Below are 19,315 nucleotides of genomic sequence, written 5' to 3' on the forward strand. Positions count from 1 at the left end.
CTGACCGGGAATCGAACCTTGACCTCCTGGTTTATAGGTTGATGCACAACCACTGTGCCGCGCGGCTAGGCACTCCTCGTTTTCAAGTTCTGTATTTTATTGATTTCTAGAGAGGAAGGGAGAGGGACATAAACATTGATGAGAGAGAAACATTGATCAGCTGCCTCCTGCATGCCCCCTACTGGGGATTAAGCCTACAACCTGGGCATGTGCCCTGACCGGGAATTAATTAGCAACCTTTCAGTAAGCCACACTGCCCAGGGGAAAATATTACTTTTTTTTTTTTTAGTATTTTATTGATTTTTTACAGAGAGGGATAGAGAGTTAGAAACATTGATGAGAGAGAAACATCGATCAGCTGCCTCCTGCACACCTCCCACTGGGGATGTGCCCGCAACCAAGGTACATGCCCTTGATCGGAATCGAACCTGGGACCCTTGAGTCCGCAGGCTGACGCTCTATCCACTGAGCCAAACTGGTTTCGGCCAAAATATTACTTTTATGTGTCATTTATTACACAATACATGGTATTTATAATTTAGAAAATACTGCTGAACAAAATAAGCCCTGTGTCTATCATGTCATAATCATTAACATCTCGGTGTGTTTTCTAGAAATGGGGTCATGCTGGTTAAAATCTGCACTTAACAGTCTTTCCACATGATCACATAACTTCCTATGTAACCAGTCTCATCGCTGGAATATCCATGGTATGGTGTGTGTACTTTCCGTTGCATGTATCTTGTTGAATTTCCTCCCTTATATGGACAACTTCCAAACAAGTTGAAAGAATAGCATAGTGAACACACACACACACACGCATAACTTATACATGCACGTAGCCGTCACCCAGTCACTGGTTACCCTTTCGCTGTTTCTTTTTTTTCCTGACCCATTTGAAAGCTAACTGCAGCCCTGATGCTACACCTTTAAATACTCAGTGTGAACCTCCTGAGAATAGGTTAGTCTGACCACAGTAGCACTGTATTCCTGACTACTGGGGTGTCTCCTCCCCCGCATCCAGCCCATCTGTCCTCCAGTGTCCTGTGTTCCTCCCCGTCCTCCCAGCCCCACACTCCCCTGAGTTGGTCTCTGGTCTCCTTTCCCAATGAGATTGATTTTATTTTATTTTATATATTTTTAATGATTTCAGAGAGAAAGGGAGAGGGAAGAGAGAGAAACATCAGTGACGAGGGAGAACCATTTATCAGCTGCCTCCTGCACGCCTATAGGGGATCAAGCCTGTAACCTGCGCGTGTGCCCTTGACTGGAATTGAACCTGGGACCCTTCAGTCCACAGGCCAACGCTCTATCCACTGAGCCAAACCGGCTAGGGCTATTTTAGAGCCCTACCTTCTGGATGTTTCCTCAGGATCAGATTTAGGTTCAATTCTAGCAAGGTTTCTTCCTGCTCATCACATGGGCAGCGCAGTGCTTGCACTGTTGGTGATCTGAAGATGCTAACCGTCCCCTACCAGATGGTGAGCTCCCGGGAGTGGAGGCACACACGACTCACCTGTGCGGGACTCAACCCACTGGCAGTGCTGCACGTGGTGGACACGTGATGTGTGAGTGAGTGCACTTGCACTGCAGGGCGGGCCGGCAACGGGCCTCACAGCCACTCTCAAAGGGGACGGAGGCAGGCGTACAGGGGCTCGGGGCCATTAGAACTGCACACCATCCCATCTCTTCACACTCACACTTTTTCTTGGTAGGGTATATCCATTAGACATTGCTTCATGATAGATCACCCGAAACTGACTTAACACAGTGAACAGCCCTAGCTGGTTTGGGGCAGGCCTGCGGACTGAAGGTCCTGGATTTGATTCCAGTCAAGGGCCAAGTACCTTGGCTGCAGGCTCTTGGCCCTGGTGGGATGCATGCAGAAGGCAACCAATCGATGTGTCTCTCACATAAGTGTTTCTGTCTCTCCCTCTCCTTCACTCTCTAAAAAATCAATGGAAAAAGTCCTATCTATCCTTGGGTGAGGATTGAAAAATAAAACCATGAACATATGACTTGGGTATGTATGAGGCACTCGGTGGGTCTGTTGCTCTAGGCCAGGCTTCTACGCTCTTTCCTACGACTGTTCATAAATTCACGATCAGCTGGCAGATCCAGTGGGCGGGCAGGTGTGGGGCAGCCTCAGTGCTTCATTCCTCTGCCTGGTGAAGAGCTTGGACATTTCCACCACGGCCATTGTCCAGTCATCCCACACCCAAAGGACAGGCCATATTCCACTACTGAGGAGCTGCACATGAGTCTGTGTGCTTTCTTTCTCTAGCTGTAGGACCTCCCTTCAGCCAGCTTTCAAGCGGTTCTGAATGATGGTTCTGGATTTCAGTTGTAATTTTGATGTGGTTGTGGAAGGCGGCGAGTACAAGCTTTTATGCTGCCATCTTGGTTCTCTGCTTGCACACTTATTAAAAATTGATTTTAGAGGGAGGGAAAGAGAAACATTGATTGGTTGCTTTCTGTACGGACCCCAATCTGGGATCTAACCCACAACCTGGACCCTGTCTGGGAATCAAACCTGCCACCTTTTGCTGTATGGGACAACGTTCCCAATAGCTAAGCCACAGCGGCCAGGGCCACACACACTAGAATGCTGCCTACTGAGGGTGGCACACAACATTCCAGTACTTACAGCAGAAGGGCCTTTGCTATTGTTTGAACACTCAGACCCTAACTAGCATTGCCATGGAATTATGTGATTCAGCGAATTTTCCTTCCTGTTCTGGCTCCTGTGGGACTTAGAACAGCTACTGAATGATGCGAACTGTCCCCTCTGTGCAGCAGCCATGACTGAGGTGGCAATGCCACAGGCCTCATCTCAGGGAGAAGCAACCACAGATACTTTTTTCTTTTTGTCAAAATGTGCAGCTACCATGGGGGTTAGAATACTCAGAACAAATTGCCCCAAATGTTAGAATTATGACGTCCCATGCAAGCCTGTTTCATTCTAAGTACACTACTCGAAAAGTCATGCATTTTTGAACTGCATGACTACAATGTCAGCAGACAGATCTCTCAAACTATTAAGCACAGCTCTGGCCAGTGGACTTTGAAGCGTCCTGGGTTTGATACGGGCCAAGGGCACATACCTCGGTTGCAGGCTCGATCCCTGGTCCAGGTTGGGGCACATGTGGGAGGCACCCAATCGATGTCTCTCTCTCACATTGATCTTTTTCTGTCTCCTTCTCCCTCCCACTCTCTAAAAATCAATGGAAGATATCCTGGGGTGAGGATTAACAACAACAAAAACCCTATTAAGCATAGTCAATATAAAAATGCACTTTATAGACATCACTGAAAAACTAAAGACTGACAAAAATATTGTTTTATAGATTTATTTTCAAAGGGCACAAAAACTTAGACAATTTAAATACAAGTTTAAACAGAATTGCTCTGTCGATGTCAGCAATGATGCCAAAACTGGTTCTCTCGGCCAGACGCTCGCCTCTCTCTTCTTGGTGAAGAAAAGGGTCTGGAAGAGACACAGCAAGTGCCCCCATTAAGTGCAGCATTTCTTTTGGGGTATTGTTACCAACTTGACATGAAGATCTTTGAGGTGTTACAACCACAGTACCTGAAGTTACATGCAAGGCTTTATTTAACAAGGCTCACCACTTGATTATCCTAGAGCCCAAATAACAGCTAAATTTATGTATTGACTGGCTTCTTTATCATCAAGCGTTGTATTAAATGATTTGCATACACCACTGAATTTTACCTTCACAAGAATCCCAGGTAGGCCCTATCTTTATCCCCATTGGACATACGGGAAACCTGAGGCTCACAGAGGCTAGATAGCCTGCATACGACCCCCAGACTTCAGAATGTGACAGAGCTGAGTCCGTCTTCTTGCTCCTGAGGTCTCTAACAGCCAACAGCTAGGCCATCCCAACTTCTGGACAGCAGGCTGGGCTGGCCTAGGCTGCCATGGGAGGTAGTGGTCTCTGCTTCTTTGTTAATTTGTGCAGTACTCTCTACAAGACTGCTGTTAGGAGGGCTTACCACCCTAGGGAGTCTGTCCAGGAATTAACTGCTTTCAACCCCCCTTGAGGATCAAGATTAGATCACTAAGGCTGGTGCCTTGGAGTGGCAGATAACCAGAGGGCCTGCATTTTATAACCAGGAAAACGTGCCAGGCATTTCCATTCTCCTTTTCTTTCTGGGTCTTACTTTATTGAAGAACCCCACAGAGATTAATTCTATTGGAGAACATCATTCTATATAAAATTATTTACCTGATACTTCATTCATATACATCCTTCTTATCTGCAATGTAATCTACAATTTCTTGTGGACACATCAATTTCTCCGCATCTATATCAGGAATTTCAAAACCTAAAAGTGAAATTTACAATATGCATGAGAGTAGAAAAAGCAAATCCTTTATTTATTTAATATGTTTTATTGATTTCGGAGAGGAAGGGAGAGGGGGGAGAGAGAGAGGAACACCAATGATCAGAATCATTGATTGGCTGCCTCCTTGCACGCCCCCCACTGGGGATCGAGCCTGCAACCTGGGCATGTGCCCCCACAGGAATCGAACCGTGACCTCCCGGTTCACAGGTTGATGCCCAACCACTGAGCCATGGCCGGTGGGCCAAAAGCAAATCCTTTACACTTGAAAGCACTAATACCTCTGTAACACCCTCAAGTACATCAAGTTTCCAGCCACCCTGAGTCCATTCAAGTTGTGACCCAGTTATGTCTAGACAGTGTGTATATTGTATTGGGTAGAATGGTTGGTTCTTTTTAAAAAAGATCTAATCCTCATAATAGAAAATTCACCCATTGAAAGTGTAAAATTCAACGGTTTTTAGCATCGTCACAAGGTTGTGTAGCCATCACCATTATCCAATTTTAGAATATTTCATTACTCCAAAAGAAATCCCACCCTACCCTACCTCAACAGACTTCATGCCCCTAGTTAGCACAATCTGCGAGGAGTCTTCACTAGGCTCTGCTCTGTGGGATGGCTTCTATTCAGGCAATTCATCCCCCAAATTAGTTGTGGAGCCTTGAATGGTCTCATTTGCACAACTAACTGTCCCAAACCAGAATAACCTGGAGCATGCACAGGAGACATCGCAGGAAACCACGGCGCAGGCGCGCGCGTGTGTGTGAAGGGGGCCTACTGTTTCTATTTACATATTGATTCAAATCCTAATTCAGACTCCCCACATTCTTTCACTTTAACACACCCAAATCAAGAATGACTCTATGGGATCTGGCTGGGTTGCTCAGTGGTTAAGAGTGTTATCCCGATACATCAAGGTTTAGGGTTCCATCCCGTCAGGGCACATACCAGAATCAAACAATAAATGAATAAGTGGAACATCAAATTGATGTTTCTCTCCCTCTCTAAAATCTCATACACACACACACATCACAATATGGAGACCCAAGCTTCAGCCTGTGAGTGTTACCAAATTCGTCCTCCATGGCCATGATAATCTCCACTTGGTCCAAACTGTCTAAGCCCAGGTCTTTCATAAAATGGGAATTTACTGAGAGCTGCAAGAAAGGGACACCAAATACAAAATTCAGTCTATGAGAGCTTTTGCTCCACAAGATACCTGAGTGGTACAGTGTTAATCATTACAGAGATTATTTTTAAGTAGGAGGAACCATAATTAACATCATACCTCTAACATGTGCTGACGACATACACTTTACATGTCAACTTTTTCAACCTCTTTTGCATTGCTTAATATATAAAAAGCTAATGATGACTTTCACGTTACATTGAGATCTTTGTTCATTGCTCTGAATGACGTTCGAGATTTGGTTTTTCTTGCTGCCTTATTAACGAAAACACTACACCTTAGGAGTGACTTTCTTCCCCTCAATAGCAGTGGTGTTTATCACCACCTGCCCTTAATTCGGACCTCAGGATCACCGGGAGAGTTCTCAGAGCCCACATGCAACCGCTGCCCCGGTGTCCTGTACAGCGTGGTGGCCCGAGTGAGTAATACCATCTTCACATTTGAAAGTTGTTAAGAGAGTAAGTCTTTAAAGTCCTTGTCACAAGGAAAAAGTTTTTTCAACTGCGTGGTGACAGATATTAACTAGACTTATTGTGGTGATTAATTCATAATACATGCAGCAAATAACTGAAACTAATATAATGTTGTGTCAGTTGTACCTCAGAAAACAAAAAACCTCCAAAACCACACTATCCTCACACAACAGATTCAATCAACCAAGAAGGAAATTTTTGTCACTATGAGAAAAACTCCCAAGGTTCAGAAAGGTGCATAACAATGTTTCCAGTACACTTACCACTGTGTTTTTTTAAAAGGGTGGAGACACAGACCACGGAGCACATAGAACATACATGTGTGTGTGTTACTGCCCTGCACATAAGCTCAGTATCTTTGGGAAGGCGCACAAGCAGCTGCTTTCACTGCCTCCCAGAGGGGAATGGGGCTGAGCAGGGAGACTTTTTACTGAATGTTCGTCTGGACGCCTGCATTTTGTACCACACGATTAAATACTCATGAAAAGAAACATGTAAATCACATCAATTACCTTTTCTGGGTCAATCTTGTCATAGAGTTTCAAGACATAAAGAACACGGTCCTTGATCCCCTCTAGCGTCAGTGGGGGCGCGTCACTATACTGGCGGCACAGCTGTGTAACTCTGCCTGGTACCTAGGGCAAGGGCAGGAAGGAAACATTGAACCTAAAATGCTTCAAGTGCCTCGCTGGCGTGGCTCAGTGGTTGAGCGGTGACTTAGGAACCAGGAGGTCACGGTTCGATTTCTGATCAGGGCACATGCCTGGGTTGCAGGCTCAGTCCCCAGTGTGGGGTGTGCAGGAGGCAGCCGATTAATGATTTTCTCACAATTGATGTTTCTCTCTCTCTCCTCCTCGCTTGCTCTCTGAAATCAATAAAAGAAAAGTAGATTACAAAATAAAATGCCTCCAGGTAAATGCACTGGCCTGTATTAGGTACCTTCCACAAAGCACTTAGGGCTCTAGAGAACCCACCCATCTGATTCTAAGTGCTGGGTACTCTGATGCCCTAGGGCGGTCAGCAGCAGAAGCAGGCCTCCCCTCCCCTCAGAGCCAGGACTGGCTTTGGACACTGGTCCTGTTCAGTGAGGCTCAAATCGTCCAGGGCCTGCAGAAGAGCCTAAGTTTCTTTGGCATCTACAGCAGCCACTGCCCGTGAGTCCCTGCCACCTCTAATGGGCACCCCCACCCAATAACCCACAGGGAAAAGAGCTGCCACGGGCACTGAGCGGCTCACGCCGAGGGCCACACTGACCCGCACTGGCTCCCAAGCCGAAGGAGAGGAAGAGCCTGACAGTCCTCAGTCCAGTCTGTTCCCCTTCAGGGCCTGGGCCTGTGACCGCCAGCCCCACCACGAGCCTCTGATCTCTGACGTGATGGAGGACCATCTCCAATCTCCGCTAGTCACCTGTTTATATTCACCTGGTGCCAGGGTCCTGACGGGCTCCTGCCCTTCACCACCTGTGAGAGCTCCAACTCCCCGGCCAGGGGTTTAAAGCTGTGGAAGGTACAGCGCAGAGCAAACCAAAACCGTCGGATAGATTTGCTGGCTATGGAAGTCCCTAATCTGAACTGGTTTGTTACCTTCTAAAACTGATCTTAATACTGCGGTTTGGAGTTCTTACGGCGTTTCCCATAGAAAATAGGTTTTGCTTTTTGGGGCTCAGGTGCCTGAGACAAAGGCCCATGAAAAATTGTGATTAAAAACACCAAGTGGCCGAAACTGGTTTGGCTCAGTGGATAGAGCGTCGACCTGCGGACTGAAGGGTCCCGGGTTCGATTCCGGTCAAGGACATGTACCTTGGTTGTGGGCACATCCCCAGTAGGGGGTGTGCAGGAGGCAGCTGATCGATGTTTCTCTCTCATGGATGTTTCTAACTCTCTATCCCTCTCCCTTCCTCTCTGTAGAAAAAACACACCAAGTGAACCAAACCAGCACACACCTTGAAAAAATAAAACATCAACCAAACGAAAGGACCCCGGCACTGAAGTGAGGGCTAACCAGCGAGCTGTTTATAAGGCTTCTCGAGTATTTCTGGCACTTCGGGAGCACTTGCTCTTTTTTGTCTGACTTTACCGTCTCCCTTCCCTTCCAATGACCGTGGGTTAAGGTGTCTGACGTGGGAATGTCACCAGGCCTTATCAACAACTAGAAGGATTCCAAGCCACAGATAAAATGCAGCAGCAGAAAGGACTAAAGAAAGCGGGAGGAGGAATGAGCGAACAGTGGTAATGACAGACAAGACCTTGAGGAAGGATGTAGTAGAGGCTTTTTCAGTGCAGATCAAGGCGTGGTGGGAGGTGGAATTACTGCTGAGGAGAGGGACAGAGAAAGGGGTGTTTGTACACAACTCCCCATGTGGCCCACTAGGGGCCAGCATTGTCCTGACAGCAGGGCAAGTGCCTGCTGAGGCCAGGTGGGCACTATGTGATTCAGTGAAATTAAAGGGGCCTCATGCCAATGTAAAGTGGGCAGCTATAGTGGGCTCAGCAGAGGCAGATGGGTAAGAGCTCAGACCCTGGAATGAGACCGCCTTGGTTGTATCCTGGCACTAGCTCGCTCTTACTAATCATCTTTTTTAAAAATGTTTTTATTTATTTTTTTAGAGAGAGAGAAGGGAGAGGGATAGAGAGATAAAAACATCAATGAGAGAGAAACACCACCAATCAGCTGCTGCTTGTATGCACCTTACTGGGGACCTGAGCCTGCAACCCCAGGCATGTGCCCTGACCAGGAATCGAACCAGTGACCTCTTGGTTCATGGGTTGATGCTCAACCACTGAGCCACACTGGCCAGGCATTACGAATCTTTCTATGCCTCAGTTTCCTTACCTGTAAGATGGGATAAACAACATGCCAAGCTCACAGGACTGTTGGGAGGCACCGGTGAGATGATGCCTGGCACGCGCACAGGGAGTGTGCTCTGCAGGGCTGCCCCGCAGGACTGGGCGATGCTGCTGCCCTGCCAGTGAGGCTCTGGGCGAGGCCCTAAAGCACGAGCTCCTGCTGCCTCGCATGCCTCCCCTTAGGTTCCTATAGATTTCTTACCAGGTCAGACTAGTGCTGCCCCAAGCACTTGCCATACATCACTTCCTTTAGTTCTCACATGCTGTGAGACACAGTGTGCTATCACTACCTCTTGGCGGGCTTACTGCTCCTGCTCGCTGCGTCTCCACTGTTTAAAGCAAAAGATACACGTGTTGTTCCTGATGTTAACTGTTCTTCCCCGAGATGTGCACTTAACAATTCTATTTAACAGGAACTTTCTCCACCGACATCAGAGAAGGCACTGTGTGCAGGAAGGAGGGAGTCCCCTCTGGAACGGTAGAAATGATCGAGCCTGATTAGTTTCCATCGGAACCCCTCTCTCCACTGGGCCCAGCTCTGAGGGAAACTCAGAAGGACCTAAGGAGACAGCTTTGAAGGCCATCTCGACCAACTGCCCCTACAATTCTAGCCGGGTAGCAGACATCTCAACCCCCGTTTGGAAATGAGCTCCTTACCCTCTGTCTGCAAAATGCCTGCTCGCAGACCAGGGCCAATCTCCACTCTGCCCACCGTCTGCTGCAGTTACTCACGTGGCCACGCCACATGGCTGGCTGGGAGGTCTCACTCACCCCTTCACCGAACCTTGTTTGATGTCCACTCCCTGACCTAGACAGAACATCCACACTCCTCGGGGCCATACGGTGCCTTCACAGCCTGCCTGCTGTCTTCCACCTCAGCGGAGGCCTCTCCCTGCACAGGCATCCTGGGGGCAGCCATAGTGTGCGCTAGGCTCCTCCTCAGCCCCACAGGCCCCTGCATCCTGCCTTGAGACCATGCTCACTGGGGTGTAGTCCTTCTTCCTTCTTCTGCACTGTGCACACACCTGTCCTCACATGTGGCAATGCTTTGCTTTTATTTACATGACTATCTCAGCCGCGGGCAAGCTTTACCTTGTGTGCTGTGCACTGTGCTATGGGCTGGAATGACCAAGATAAAGACATGACCTCGATTTTCAGAGAAGCATCCAAACAGATAATTTCAGCTGTAATAAAAATGAGACAAGAGCTCTGGCCAGTGTGGCTCAGTTGGCTGAGTGCCATCCTGTGTGCCAAAAAGGTTGCTGGTTCGATTCCCGGTCACGGCACATGCTCAGGTTGTGAGTTCCGACCCAGGTTGAGGTTCATGTGGGAGGCATTGAGTGTTTCTCTCTCACATCAATGATTCTCTCTCCCCCTTCCTCTCTAAAAATCAATAAAAAACATTAAAAAAAGAGAGAGAGACAAGATAGTAAAGGTGTTGATAGGCTGCTTCAGTAACAAAAGTTATTCATTGAGAGGAAGGGAAGGAGACTTGGAGTTAAAAAGACAGGAGGTTATTCAAGGAGGGAGGGGCAGGCCAAGAAAGGAAAGGAGGCAGGAAAGTGTGTGTGTGTGTGGGGGGGGGGGGGAGAAACGAGTTCACATTGCTGGAGACTTAGGGGAAGGTGGCACACCAACGCACGCGCTGGTATGACCAGGCGGGGCCAGGGCTGCAGAGCCTCGAGTAAGACAAATAGGTTTGTCTCACGGGGAATGAATGATGCGGCCCGACCACAGCCCGAGTCCCTCACTGTCACCCACGTCATCTGGTTCTGGGGCCAAGAACAGTCACGTTGTCCCCGCACCAGTGCTTTGTCTTCATGTGGTACCGCATCCACAGAAGTTTCGGGGATGCTTTGTGCTGTGGCTGCAACAGTGTAGATCCAGAGCCTGCCGGGGTCCAATATCGGACTTTAGGCTCCACTTTAGACTACTACCCTTGTTTCTCTTACCTTCTGTTTCTAAGTCTTAACTTTTTACACCCAGGAAAGCTGCTTTAGCTCCTTTTTTTTTTTTTAGGGGAAAAGGATCTCGTGAGTAACTGGTTGCTCTGAGGTCAGCAGAGTGGATGAATTCTGAGGAGGGAAAACCAGCAGCAGGGGATGGGTGGAATGAGCAACCATCCGGATGAGATGAGCCCAGAATGGAGGTGGGGACTTGGGGTGACTGGCCACTAACAGAAACCAAGAGACAGTCCCAGGAGAGCGTGTGGTAAGAGATCTCCGGAGTTTACCAACAGGCAAGGTTTAGGCAAGGCAGAGAGCGTCCACTGGGAGGAGGGGAAAGGCCAGGCCGAGGGAAAACCGTGTCCGAACAGCCAGGGAGAGAGGGTGCAGGGAATGCGGGTTTAACACGATGGCTGCAAAGTATCCAATGAAGATCTGAACTGATGTCTTTCTTAGGAGCCATCTCAATATCCCTGACAGGCTAGCGTAAGGCCTGGCAGGCACATAGCTGTCCCTTAGTACCTTTGCATGAACAATTACTTACTCTCCACTTCAATCCACAAAGAATATAAGGTGCCTAAATGGGAGCACTTAGTCAAAACCACTTGTAAATATAAATAAAACAGTTCCTCTGTGTACATGTAAACTAAGCACAGGTAATGGAACATCTTCGGGCACTCTCCTATTAAAGGCCCGGCCCAGCCTGGCCGGTGTGCTCAATGGTTAGAGCGCCAGCCTGTGCATCAGAGGGCCAAGGGTTTGATTCCTGGCCAAGGGCACATACGTGGGTTGCAGATTTGATACCTGGCCCTGGTCAGGGTGCATGTGGGAGGGAACCAATCAATGTGTCCCTCTCACACCGATGTTTCTCTCTGTCTCTCCCTCCTCTAAAGCAATGGGAAAAATATCCTCGGGTGAAGAATAACAACAAAATAGTAAAGGCACGGGTCCACCCGCAGCAGCAGGATCTGAAGAGCATTGGAAATGAAGAGTCTCAGCCCTTTTCCAGAATTGATACTTTAACCAAGGTGACCTGTGGGACAATTGCTTTGCCTCTGGGCAGACATTGAAGTCAGCTTCAGGAACACACACACAGTAACCCCACATTCTGCCTTTATCCCTTAACTTCAGGGTGATACTTTTAACTTCCAATTCAGGCAATAGGGCAATGTCCTCTGAATGAATCTGCTAGTGTCAGTAAATCTCAACAATGGCTGCACAAAATAATCACTTGGCACCCACGGCCAAGTCTCTCTTAATTCTGACTGATTTGGCCCCGGGGCATCCTTAGTTTTTATTCTGACATCTTAGTCAAGGTTGGAACCACTATTACAGCGAAGTCCTGGAGTTTGAGGGGTTCTCAGCTTGATCTTGGGCGTCTATCCTACCTTAAGACACGTTTTTAACCTTGGTGCACTTCAGAGTCACCTGGGGAGCTTCAACCAAAACCCACGCCAGGGCCTCATCCCAAAGGGAAATCCGAACTGCGGGTGGAGGGTGCAAGGGCTTTCATCCTCATAAAGGCTCCATCCCATATAAAAGCTGATGCTACTTGTTTCCTATCCTCATTTCCAGGAGGCCCAGCAACAGGCAGAAGGTCCGCACCCTGCGCCTTAGTTCCCCCCTAGCAAGCTATCACCGGCTTGACATTCCCGCTGGGTGCAGGGGGCCGGCCACTGCGAGCTCGCCAAGCGCCGCCCCCGGTGCTCCGCCGGCCCGGTCTCCTCCAAGCCTCCAGGCAGCTCCACAGGCAGCGGCTGGGCCAGGAGGACACTAGTCCCAAGTCTCCCTAAGTGGCGGCGACATGCGAACCCAGGGGTGCCACGAGGTCGCACGGCCTCCCAGCAGGGTCATCCGAGCACCGTCAGCCAGGGGCGCTGGGAGCGAGGAGCTGGCCAGAGGCCCGGCACCCCGCTAGGCCAGCGCGGCCCGGGTCCCCCCCCACCCCCAGGGCCCGGTCCCTGACCCCTGCCGAGCCCAGCAAAGTCACAACGAGTCACCTGCGCGAGCGCCGAGCCCGGAGCCCTGGGCCTCGACTGGGTCTCCGCGGGGCGCAGCGTGGTGCTGAGCGGCCGGGCGGCGGCCAGCGTGGGAAGTCGGGGCAGCGACGCCAAGGCCGCGGGCAGGCGGCGGACACAGGAGGAAAGGACACGAGCCGCCATGGCTACGCCGACCCAGCTTGCACTGCGCTGCGCCGCGCCCGCGGATCTAGTCCCCTCCCGTTGGCGCGGGCGACGCACAGAGCGGCGCTGCAGAGCCCCACTCGGCGGTGGCGGCCCCTGGCGGCCCCTGGCGGCACTGCACCCTCGGGGCGCCGGCCCAGCCATTCCAGCCAGAGGCGGGGCCAAGACTACAACCAGGCAGTCTTCAGGGTCCCTGAGCAGAAATCATTGACACAAGGAAGGAACTTCCTTCCACCTACTCTGAAGGTTCTGAAACACATTTATTTAAAAATTTTGATGCTGCGATTCTTCCTAGCGATTAAAACTATTTAATATGTCAAAACAGTATAAAATACGAATGTGAAAATGAGTCGATTTAAATATGTAAGACTAGCCCTAACCGGTTTGGCTCTGTGGATAGAGCGTCGGCCTGCGGACTCAGGGGTCCCAGGTTCCACTCTGGTCAAGGGCATGTACCTTGGTTGTGGGCACATACCCAGTAGGGAGTGTGCAGGAGGCAGCTGATCGATGTTTCTCTCTCATTGATGTTTCTAACTCTCTATCCCTCTGCCTTTCTCTCTGTAAAAAATTAATAAAATATATTTAAAAAACAACAACCAGTTTTATAAAAATAAATAAATATGTAAAACTAATAAGTGTGGGAATTACAATAAATATCATATACATGTTAAACAATCCTATCTAATAATAGACAAATATGCAAATTGACCGCACCTTCGCTACGCCCAAGCCACGCCCACCAGCCACGCCACACCCACCAACCAATCAGGATGAATATGTAAATTACCCCAACAAAGATGGCGGCTAATTTGCATATCAAGGCAGCGTAGAAAGAAGCCAAGAGCTGCAGAAGGGAGCAAAGCTGCAGAGAAGCAAGCAAGCTGGGGGGAGGAGAAGGGAGGAGCGGAGGCGGGGCCGGGGGAGAAGGGGCGGGGCCGGGGGCGAAGGGAACATCAATGACAGAGCAAGGAGAAATTAGAAAAGCAGGGGGGCTGGCGGAGAACGCGGGGGAGGGGGGCAAGGGAGGAGAGCAGGCAGGGCGGGGTAGAGTGCAGCAGGAAACCCTATTGCAGGATTTTTCCTGCAACGGGAACGCTAGTGTATAAATAATATAGTTCACAAAAATGGGTTCACAGAAGTTTAAGTATGCTAATTTGCTCACATTTCTTAGCAGGGATTTAAAAGATACAGAAATCCAAATGTATAACTCCAAACTGTGGATCCTGCCTGGATGAACAATCTAACAATGCTTTCAATTTTACATGTTTCTTTTATTTTATTAAATTTAAGTCAAATAGCCTTGGCCAGGGTGGCTCAGTTGTTTGGAGTGGGTGGTGGGTTGATTCCCGATCAGAGCACATACTCAGGTTTTGGGTTGGATGCCTAGTCAGGGCACCTGCAGGAGGCAACTGATTGATGTTTCTCTCTCTCTCTCTCTCTCTCTCTCTCTCTCTCTCACACACACACACACACACACACACACACACACACTTCCTCTAAGCATGTCCTTGGCTAAGGATTTTTTTTTAAAAAAAAGGGAGCCCTGGCCAGGTGGCTCAGTTGGTTGGGAGCTGTCCCATGGACCAAATTCCTGTCAGGGCAGATGCCCAGGTTGAAGGCTCAATCCCTGATAGGGGGTGTGCAGGAGGCAGCTGATCAATTTTTAAAAAAATATGTTTATTGATTATATATAGAGAGAGGAAGCAAGAGGGATAGAGAGATAGAAACATCAATGACAGAGCAACATTGATCGGCTGCCTCTTGCACACACCCTACTGGGGGTTGAGCCTGAAACCTGGGCATGTGCCCTAACCAGTAATCTAACAGGTGAACTTGGTTCATAGGTCGACACCCAATTGCTGAGCTACACTGGCCAGGCTGATCAATGTCACACTCCCACATCGATATTTCTCTCTCTCCCTCTCCCTTCCTAAAAATCAGTAAAAAAAAAAAATAAATAAATAAAAATATATATATATACACACACACACATATATATATATATATATATATATATATATATATGTATAAAAAGAATGCATAATATGATCCCACTGTTGTAAAAGATTTCTATTTATGTGTTCACTAAAAAATGGAGTAGCTGCAATGTGCTAGTTGTGGAGGTTACAGCACTGAGCAAGCCAGACAGGCAGTCTATTCCCACAGAGTTTACATTCTAGTGGGAAGATGGACAATAAACAAATAACAATATTACCCCCCCCCCCAATAAACAACTGCAGGAAGCTGTGACAAATAGAAGGAAGACCAATAAATGGGGAGGGGAATAGTGAGGGAGTACAGGAGGTGTGTGACTTTAGGTAGGGTGGTCCCTGAAGACCTTTCTTAGGAGGTATATTTGATTTAACCAATCAGGAGGAAGAGCCTCAGGAACCATCGTGCTGTTGGTGATGCCAATCAGAGTTCTATGGCAGTGCTAGCAGTCGATGCCAGGCTTCTCCTGCACCCTGACTTCACCACCACCATTCCACTGCTTATTATGCAACTGGAATAACAATTGTAACACCTCTTTGGAATGGTCAGTGAATAAATGGCCAAGCTCCATTTCTGTAGAAAACTGATTGGCACTAAAATCAGAATGGAGACCAAGGACCAGGGCCCATAAGGTTTGTGCAAATCACCAGCAACACCCCAGCCTCTGATCATGCCTTCCAGGCCACACTTTGGGACAGACCCATGGGATAGACCCGTGATGGTGACAGGTAGCATTGACAAGAGGGAAAAGTCAGGGAGAGCCTTATTGCTTACTAAGTTGAGACCCTCTCTACCCATGACCTATTTATATTTGTGTTCCATCGAATCCTTTTGGTCAAACAATAAATCACCTCTTATTTAAATGATGTATTTTGGGAGAGCTACTTTTCCCTTCAGCAAAGAGAAAATGTCAGCCTACATGATCTGTGGGTAAATGGTTCAATATTAAGATTGAGACCAAGTCCTTAGCAGCTGGGAAGATTTAAAAGAGGACATTTCTGCTTCTCAGTAGCGCTCCCATCAAAGGATAAATAAGGATAAACTATGTCAACTTCCAGCACACGTCACCCCACCAACCCAGCAGTTATCCCTCCCTCCTTCCAGCCCATTTGCGCTATTGTCTCAGCCCCTTCTGGTCCCCTGGGACCACGTACCTCCAGTTATCTCTTCTTTCTGACATCTTCATTCTTTATTTCGTTCTTCTTTCTTCTTTGAGCCGATAAACATGCCAGTTTCTCCTGGCCTAAAAACAAGGCCACAGGCCCCATCTACTGGCCTTCATATATCTCTAATATTACCATTTCTCCTCCTTTTGTAAGCAAGCTTCTTGAAAAAAACAACACTACACTTTGTCTTTAATTCCTCACTTCCTATTCACTCTTTAATCCACTCAAATCTATACTCTCTTTGAACCCTCTATTTGCACAACCACTGAAGCTTGTCATAAAGCTCACCACTACATCTTAAATTGTCAAGTCCAATAGATAGACCTTTGCTGGCCATTTCTTTTCTGCCCTTTTCATGGCTCTATCTCCTCTATTCATTGTTTAAATAAAAACAAAAAAATACAAAATTTCAGAACTGTTTCACACCTGAGGTTTTAATTCCCACCGGCATCCAGCCCCAGACTCTTCTGTGAGCTCCGTGGCCCTGTGTCAAACTGTCTATTACCAGATGTCTATAAACATGCAAATGCGTTATCTTCCCCTGTGTGTTCTCTATTCCAATTGCTGACACCCTGCCCACCAAACTAGAAATGTAAGCCTCCTTCATTTACCTAATCCTGCACTCAGCCCTGCTCGTTTCTTTTTCCTCCCAAATCTCCCCTTGTCTCCCGAATAAAGCCCCATTTTATTAACATACCTCATAAGCTTCTTGGCTACCTTCTAGCTTTCTGACTCCATTCCCCCATCGTAATTCTCGTGTACCGAGCTGTTTATGGCTCACACCATACTTTGGCCTGGAGTATCCTTTGCTTGTGCACTGACTGACCCAGCAAGACTCAGCTCCATTGTCACCCTTCACGAAGCTTTTCTGAAACCCCATGTCGTGCTAACTGCCCATCCTTTGAGCTTCCATAGCAGCACTGTACACACACCCTTTAAATCTGAAACACAAATGAGGTGCCATCTCACACCTGTCAGAATGGCTATCATCAAGGAATCAACAAATGACAAGTGCACTGTTGGTGGGATTGCAGACTGGTGCAGCCACTGTGGAAAACAGTATGGAGTTTCCTCAAAACATTAAAAATGGAACTTCCATTTGACCCAGTTATCCCACTTCTAGGAATATATGCCAAGAAATCAGAAACACCAATCAGAAAGGATATATGCACCCCTATGTTCATAGCAGCACAATTTACAATAGCTAAGATTTGGAAACAGCCTAATTGATCATCAGCAAAAGAGTGGATTAGAAAACTGTGGTACATCTACATAATGGAATACTACGCTGCTATAAAGAAGAAAGAACTCTTAGCATTTGCAACAGCATGGATGGAGCTGGAGAGCACTGTGCTAAGTGAAAGAAGCCAGTCAGTGAAAGAAAAATACCACATGATCTCACTCATTTGTGGAATATAATGAACAACATAAACTGATGAACAAAAATAGATCCAGAGACCGAGAAGCATCAAACAGACTGTCCAACCTCAGAGGAAAGGCAGGGGAGGGCAGAAGGGTTAAGAGATCAACCAAAGGACTTGTATGCATATATATAAGCACAACCCATGGGCACAGACAGTAGGGTGGTGAGGGAATGTGGTGGGGGTGGGAACAGCTGGGGAGAAGTCAATGGGGGAGAAGGAGACATATGTAATACTTTAAACAATAAAGAAAATCTGAAACACAGTATTTAATATTGCTTTGCACTCTGTCTCCCTCATTGGACTGTGTATTCTGAATAGCAGTGGCCTCATGGCAATCATCTTCATAGCGACTGTGTCAAGTACATGCTTGGTGTTTGTTCAACTTTAATGAGCTGGAATTATTGCTTAGCTCCTCAGTTTTCTTAACTCTTTAATCAATATCACATATGTTTCTCAGGGTTTTTGAGTCAATGAAATCTGTGAAAAGTCTTCTATTATCTATTATGTGCTAGCAAATGTGAAGTTGTGGAAACAGAATTAGTACAGGAGAGAAAGTTAAATCTTTTACACAAATATATTAAAAGGTAATAAAGAAGTTAGCAAAAACCAATAAACACCGTAAAAAGGTATCATAGAAAAGAAGTAATAGAGCAAATAGTTACATTATATGGATCATACTATACACTATCAATGAGGATGACTTGTAGCTTGCAACAAAATCCCCAATGACCACCAGATTAGGGCTTTAAGACACCTCCATCTCTCAGTTCACTCAGGGAAAGGGGACACATCCTCAGTGCAGCTGTGCAGTGACTCCAGTCTAACGCAGACACTCGTGTCACGGATGCAGGTACCAACAAAGAACAACTTTCTAAATTAACATATTTCAACAGGTCTTATATTACTTTTAATAGATATCCTATATAATAAAAGCCTAATATGCTAAGTGTCCGATAATCCGGTCAACCAATCAAAGCATAATATGCTAATGATATACTAAGGCTGCTCAACCGCTCGCTATGATGTGCACTGACCACCAGGGGGCAGATAGTTGACCGGTTGACCCGTCACTATGATGTGCACTGACCACCAGGGGGCAGATGCTCAACGCAGGAGCTGCCCCCTGACGGTCAGTGCAGTCCCACAGGGGGAGTGCCGCGGTGGTGGTGGGAGTCTCTCCCGCCTCTACAGCAGCGCTAAGAATGTCCGACTGATGGCTTAGGCCTGCTCCCCATGGGAGCCATTAGTCAGACATCCCCTGAGGGCTCCTGAACTGTGAGAGGGCACAGGCCTGGCTGAGGGATCCCTCCAAGTGCTCGAATTTCGTGCACCGGGCTTCTAGTGTAGTAATAAAGCTAAATGGCATAAGCATATACTGCATGTTAGTATAGTAAGTTAACTGCAATTTACTCTTACTATGCAAACATCATTGACTATTCTATTTGTAAAATGATCTTAATAGGATGAGAAAAAAATAACATACCAAGCATAATGAATCAAAATATATATTTATTTTTTATTTTGAGAGTACAGTTATTTTTTATTTTTTTAAAATATATTTTTATTGATTTCAGAGAGGAAGGGAGAGGGAGAGAGAGATAGAAATATCAATGATGAGAATCATTGATTGGCTGCCTCCTGCACGCCCCCACCAGGGACCGAGCCTACAACCCAGGCATGTGCCCCCGACCAGAATCGAACTCAGGACCCTTCAGTCTGCAGGCTGA

At 47.4% G+C, this 19,315-nt stretch overlaps 1 protein-coding gene across 2 annotated transcripts; it reads right to left on the minus strand.

Annotated features, from left to right (window-relative positions):
* Positions 1-3,206: 3,206 nt before the first annotated feature.
* On the minus strand, positions 3,207-13,029 carry NDUFAB1 (NADH:ubiquinone oxidoreductase subunit AB1). Of its 2 annotated transcripts, none has more exons than XM_079799631.1 (5): positions 12,824-13,029; positions 6,544-6,666; positions 5,439-5,526; positions 4,251-4,350; positions 3,207-3,589 (listed from the first exon to the last, which is right to left on the minus strand). In XM_079799631.1, the coding sequence occupies exons 1-4, from the start codon at positions 12,983-12,985 to the stop codon at positions 4,259-4,261; spliced, it is 465 nt and encodes a 154-aa protein (XP_079655757.1). In that variant the 5' UTR covers positions 12,986-13,029; the 3' UTR covers positions 3,207-3,589; positions 4,251-4,258. The 2 variants fall into 2 exon arrangements, with proteins under 2 accessions (XP_079655757.1, XP_079655756.1); XM_079799630.1 differs by having other exon boundaries at positions 3,249-3,487; positions 12,824-13,027.
* Between the last annotated feature and the right edge of the window lie 6,286 nt (positions 13,030-19,315).

This window comes from Cnephaeus nilssonii (genome assembly GCF_951640355.1).
Source record: "Cnephaeus nilssonii genome assembly, chromosome: 2".
NCBI lineage: Eukaryota > Metazoa > Chordata > Mammalia > Chiroptera > Vespertilionidae > Cnephaeus > Cnephaeus nilssonii.

What these genes read in the sequence shown, in the direction of transcription:
- NDUFAB1 (XM_079799631.1), bottom strand. Translation starts at nt 12,985, where the DNA reads ATGGCGGCTCGTGTCCTTTCCTCCTGTGTCCGCCGCCTGCCCGCGGCC. An exon ending in CGGGCTCGGCGCTCGCGCAG is followed by an intron (nt 6,667 to 12,823) that starts GTGACTCGTTGT and finishes CCCTTGCCCTAG; the next exon opens with GTACCAGGCAGAGTTACACA. An exon ending in ACAAGATTGACCCAGAAAAG is followed by an intron (nt 5,527 to 6,543) that starts GTAATTGATGTG and finishes CCTTTCTTGCAG; the next exon opens with CTCTCAGTAAATTCCCATTT.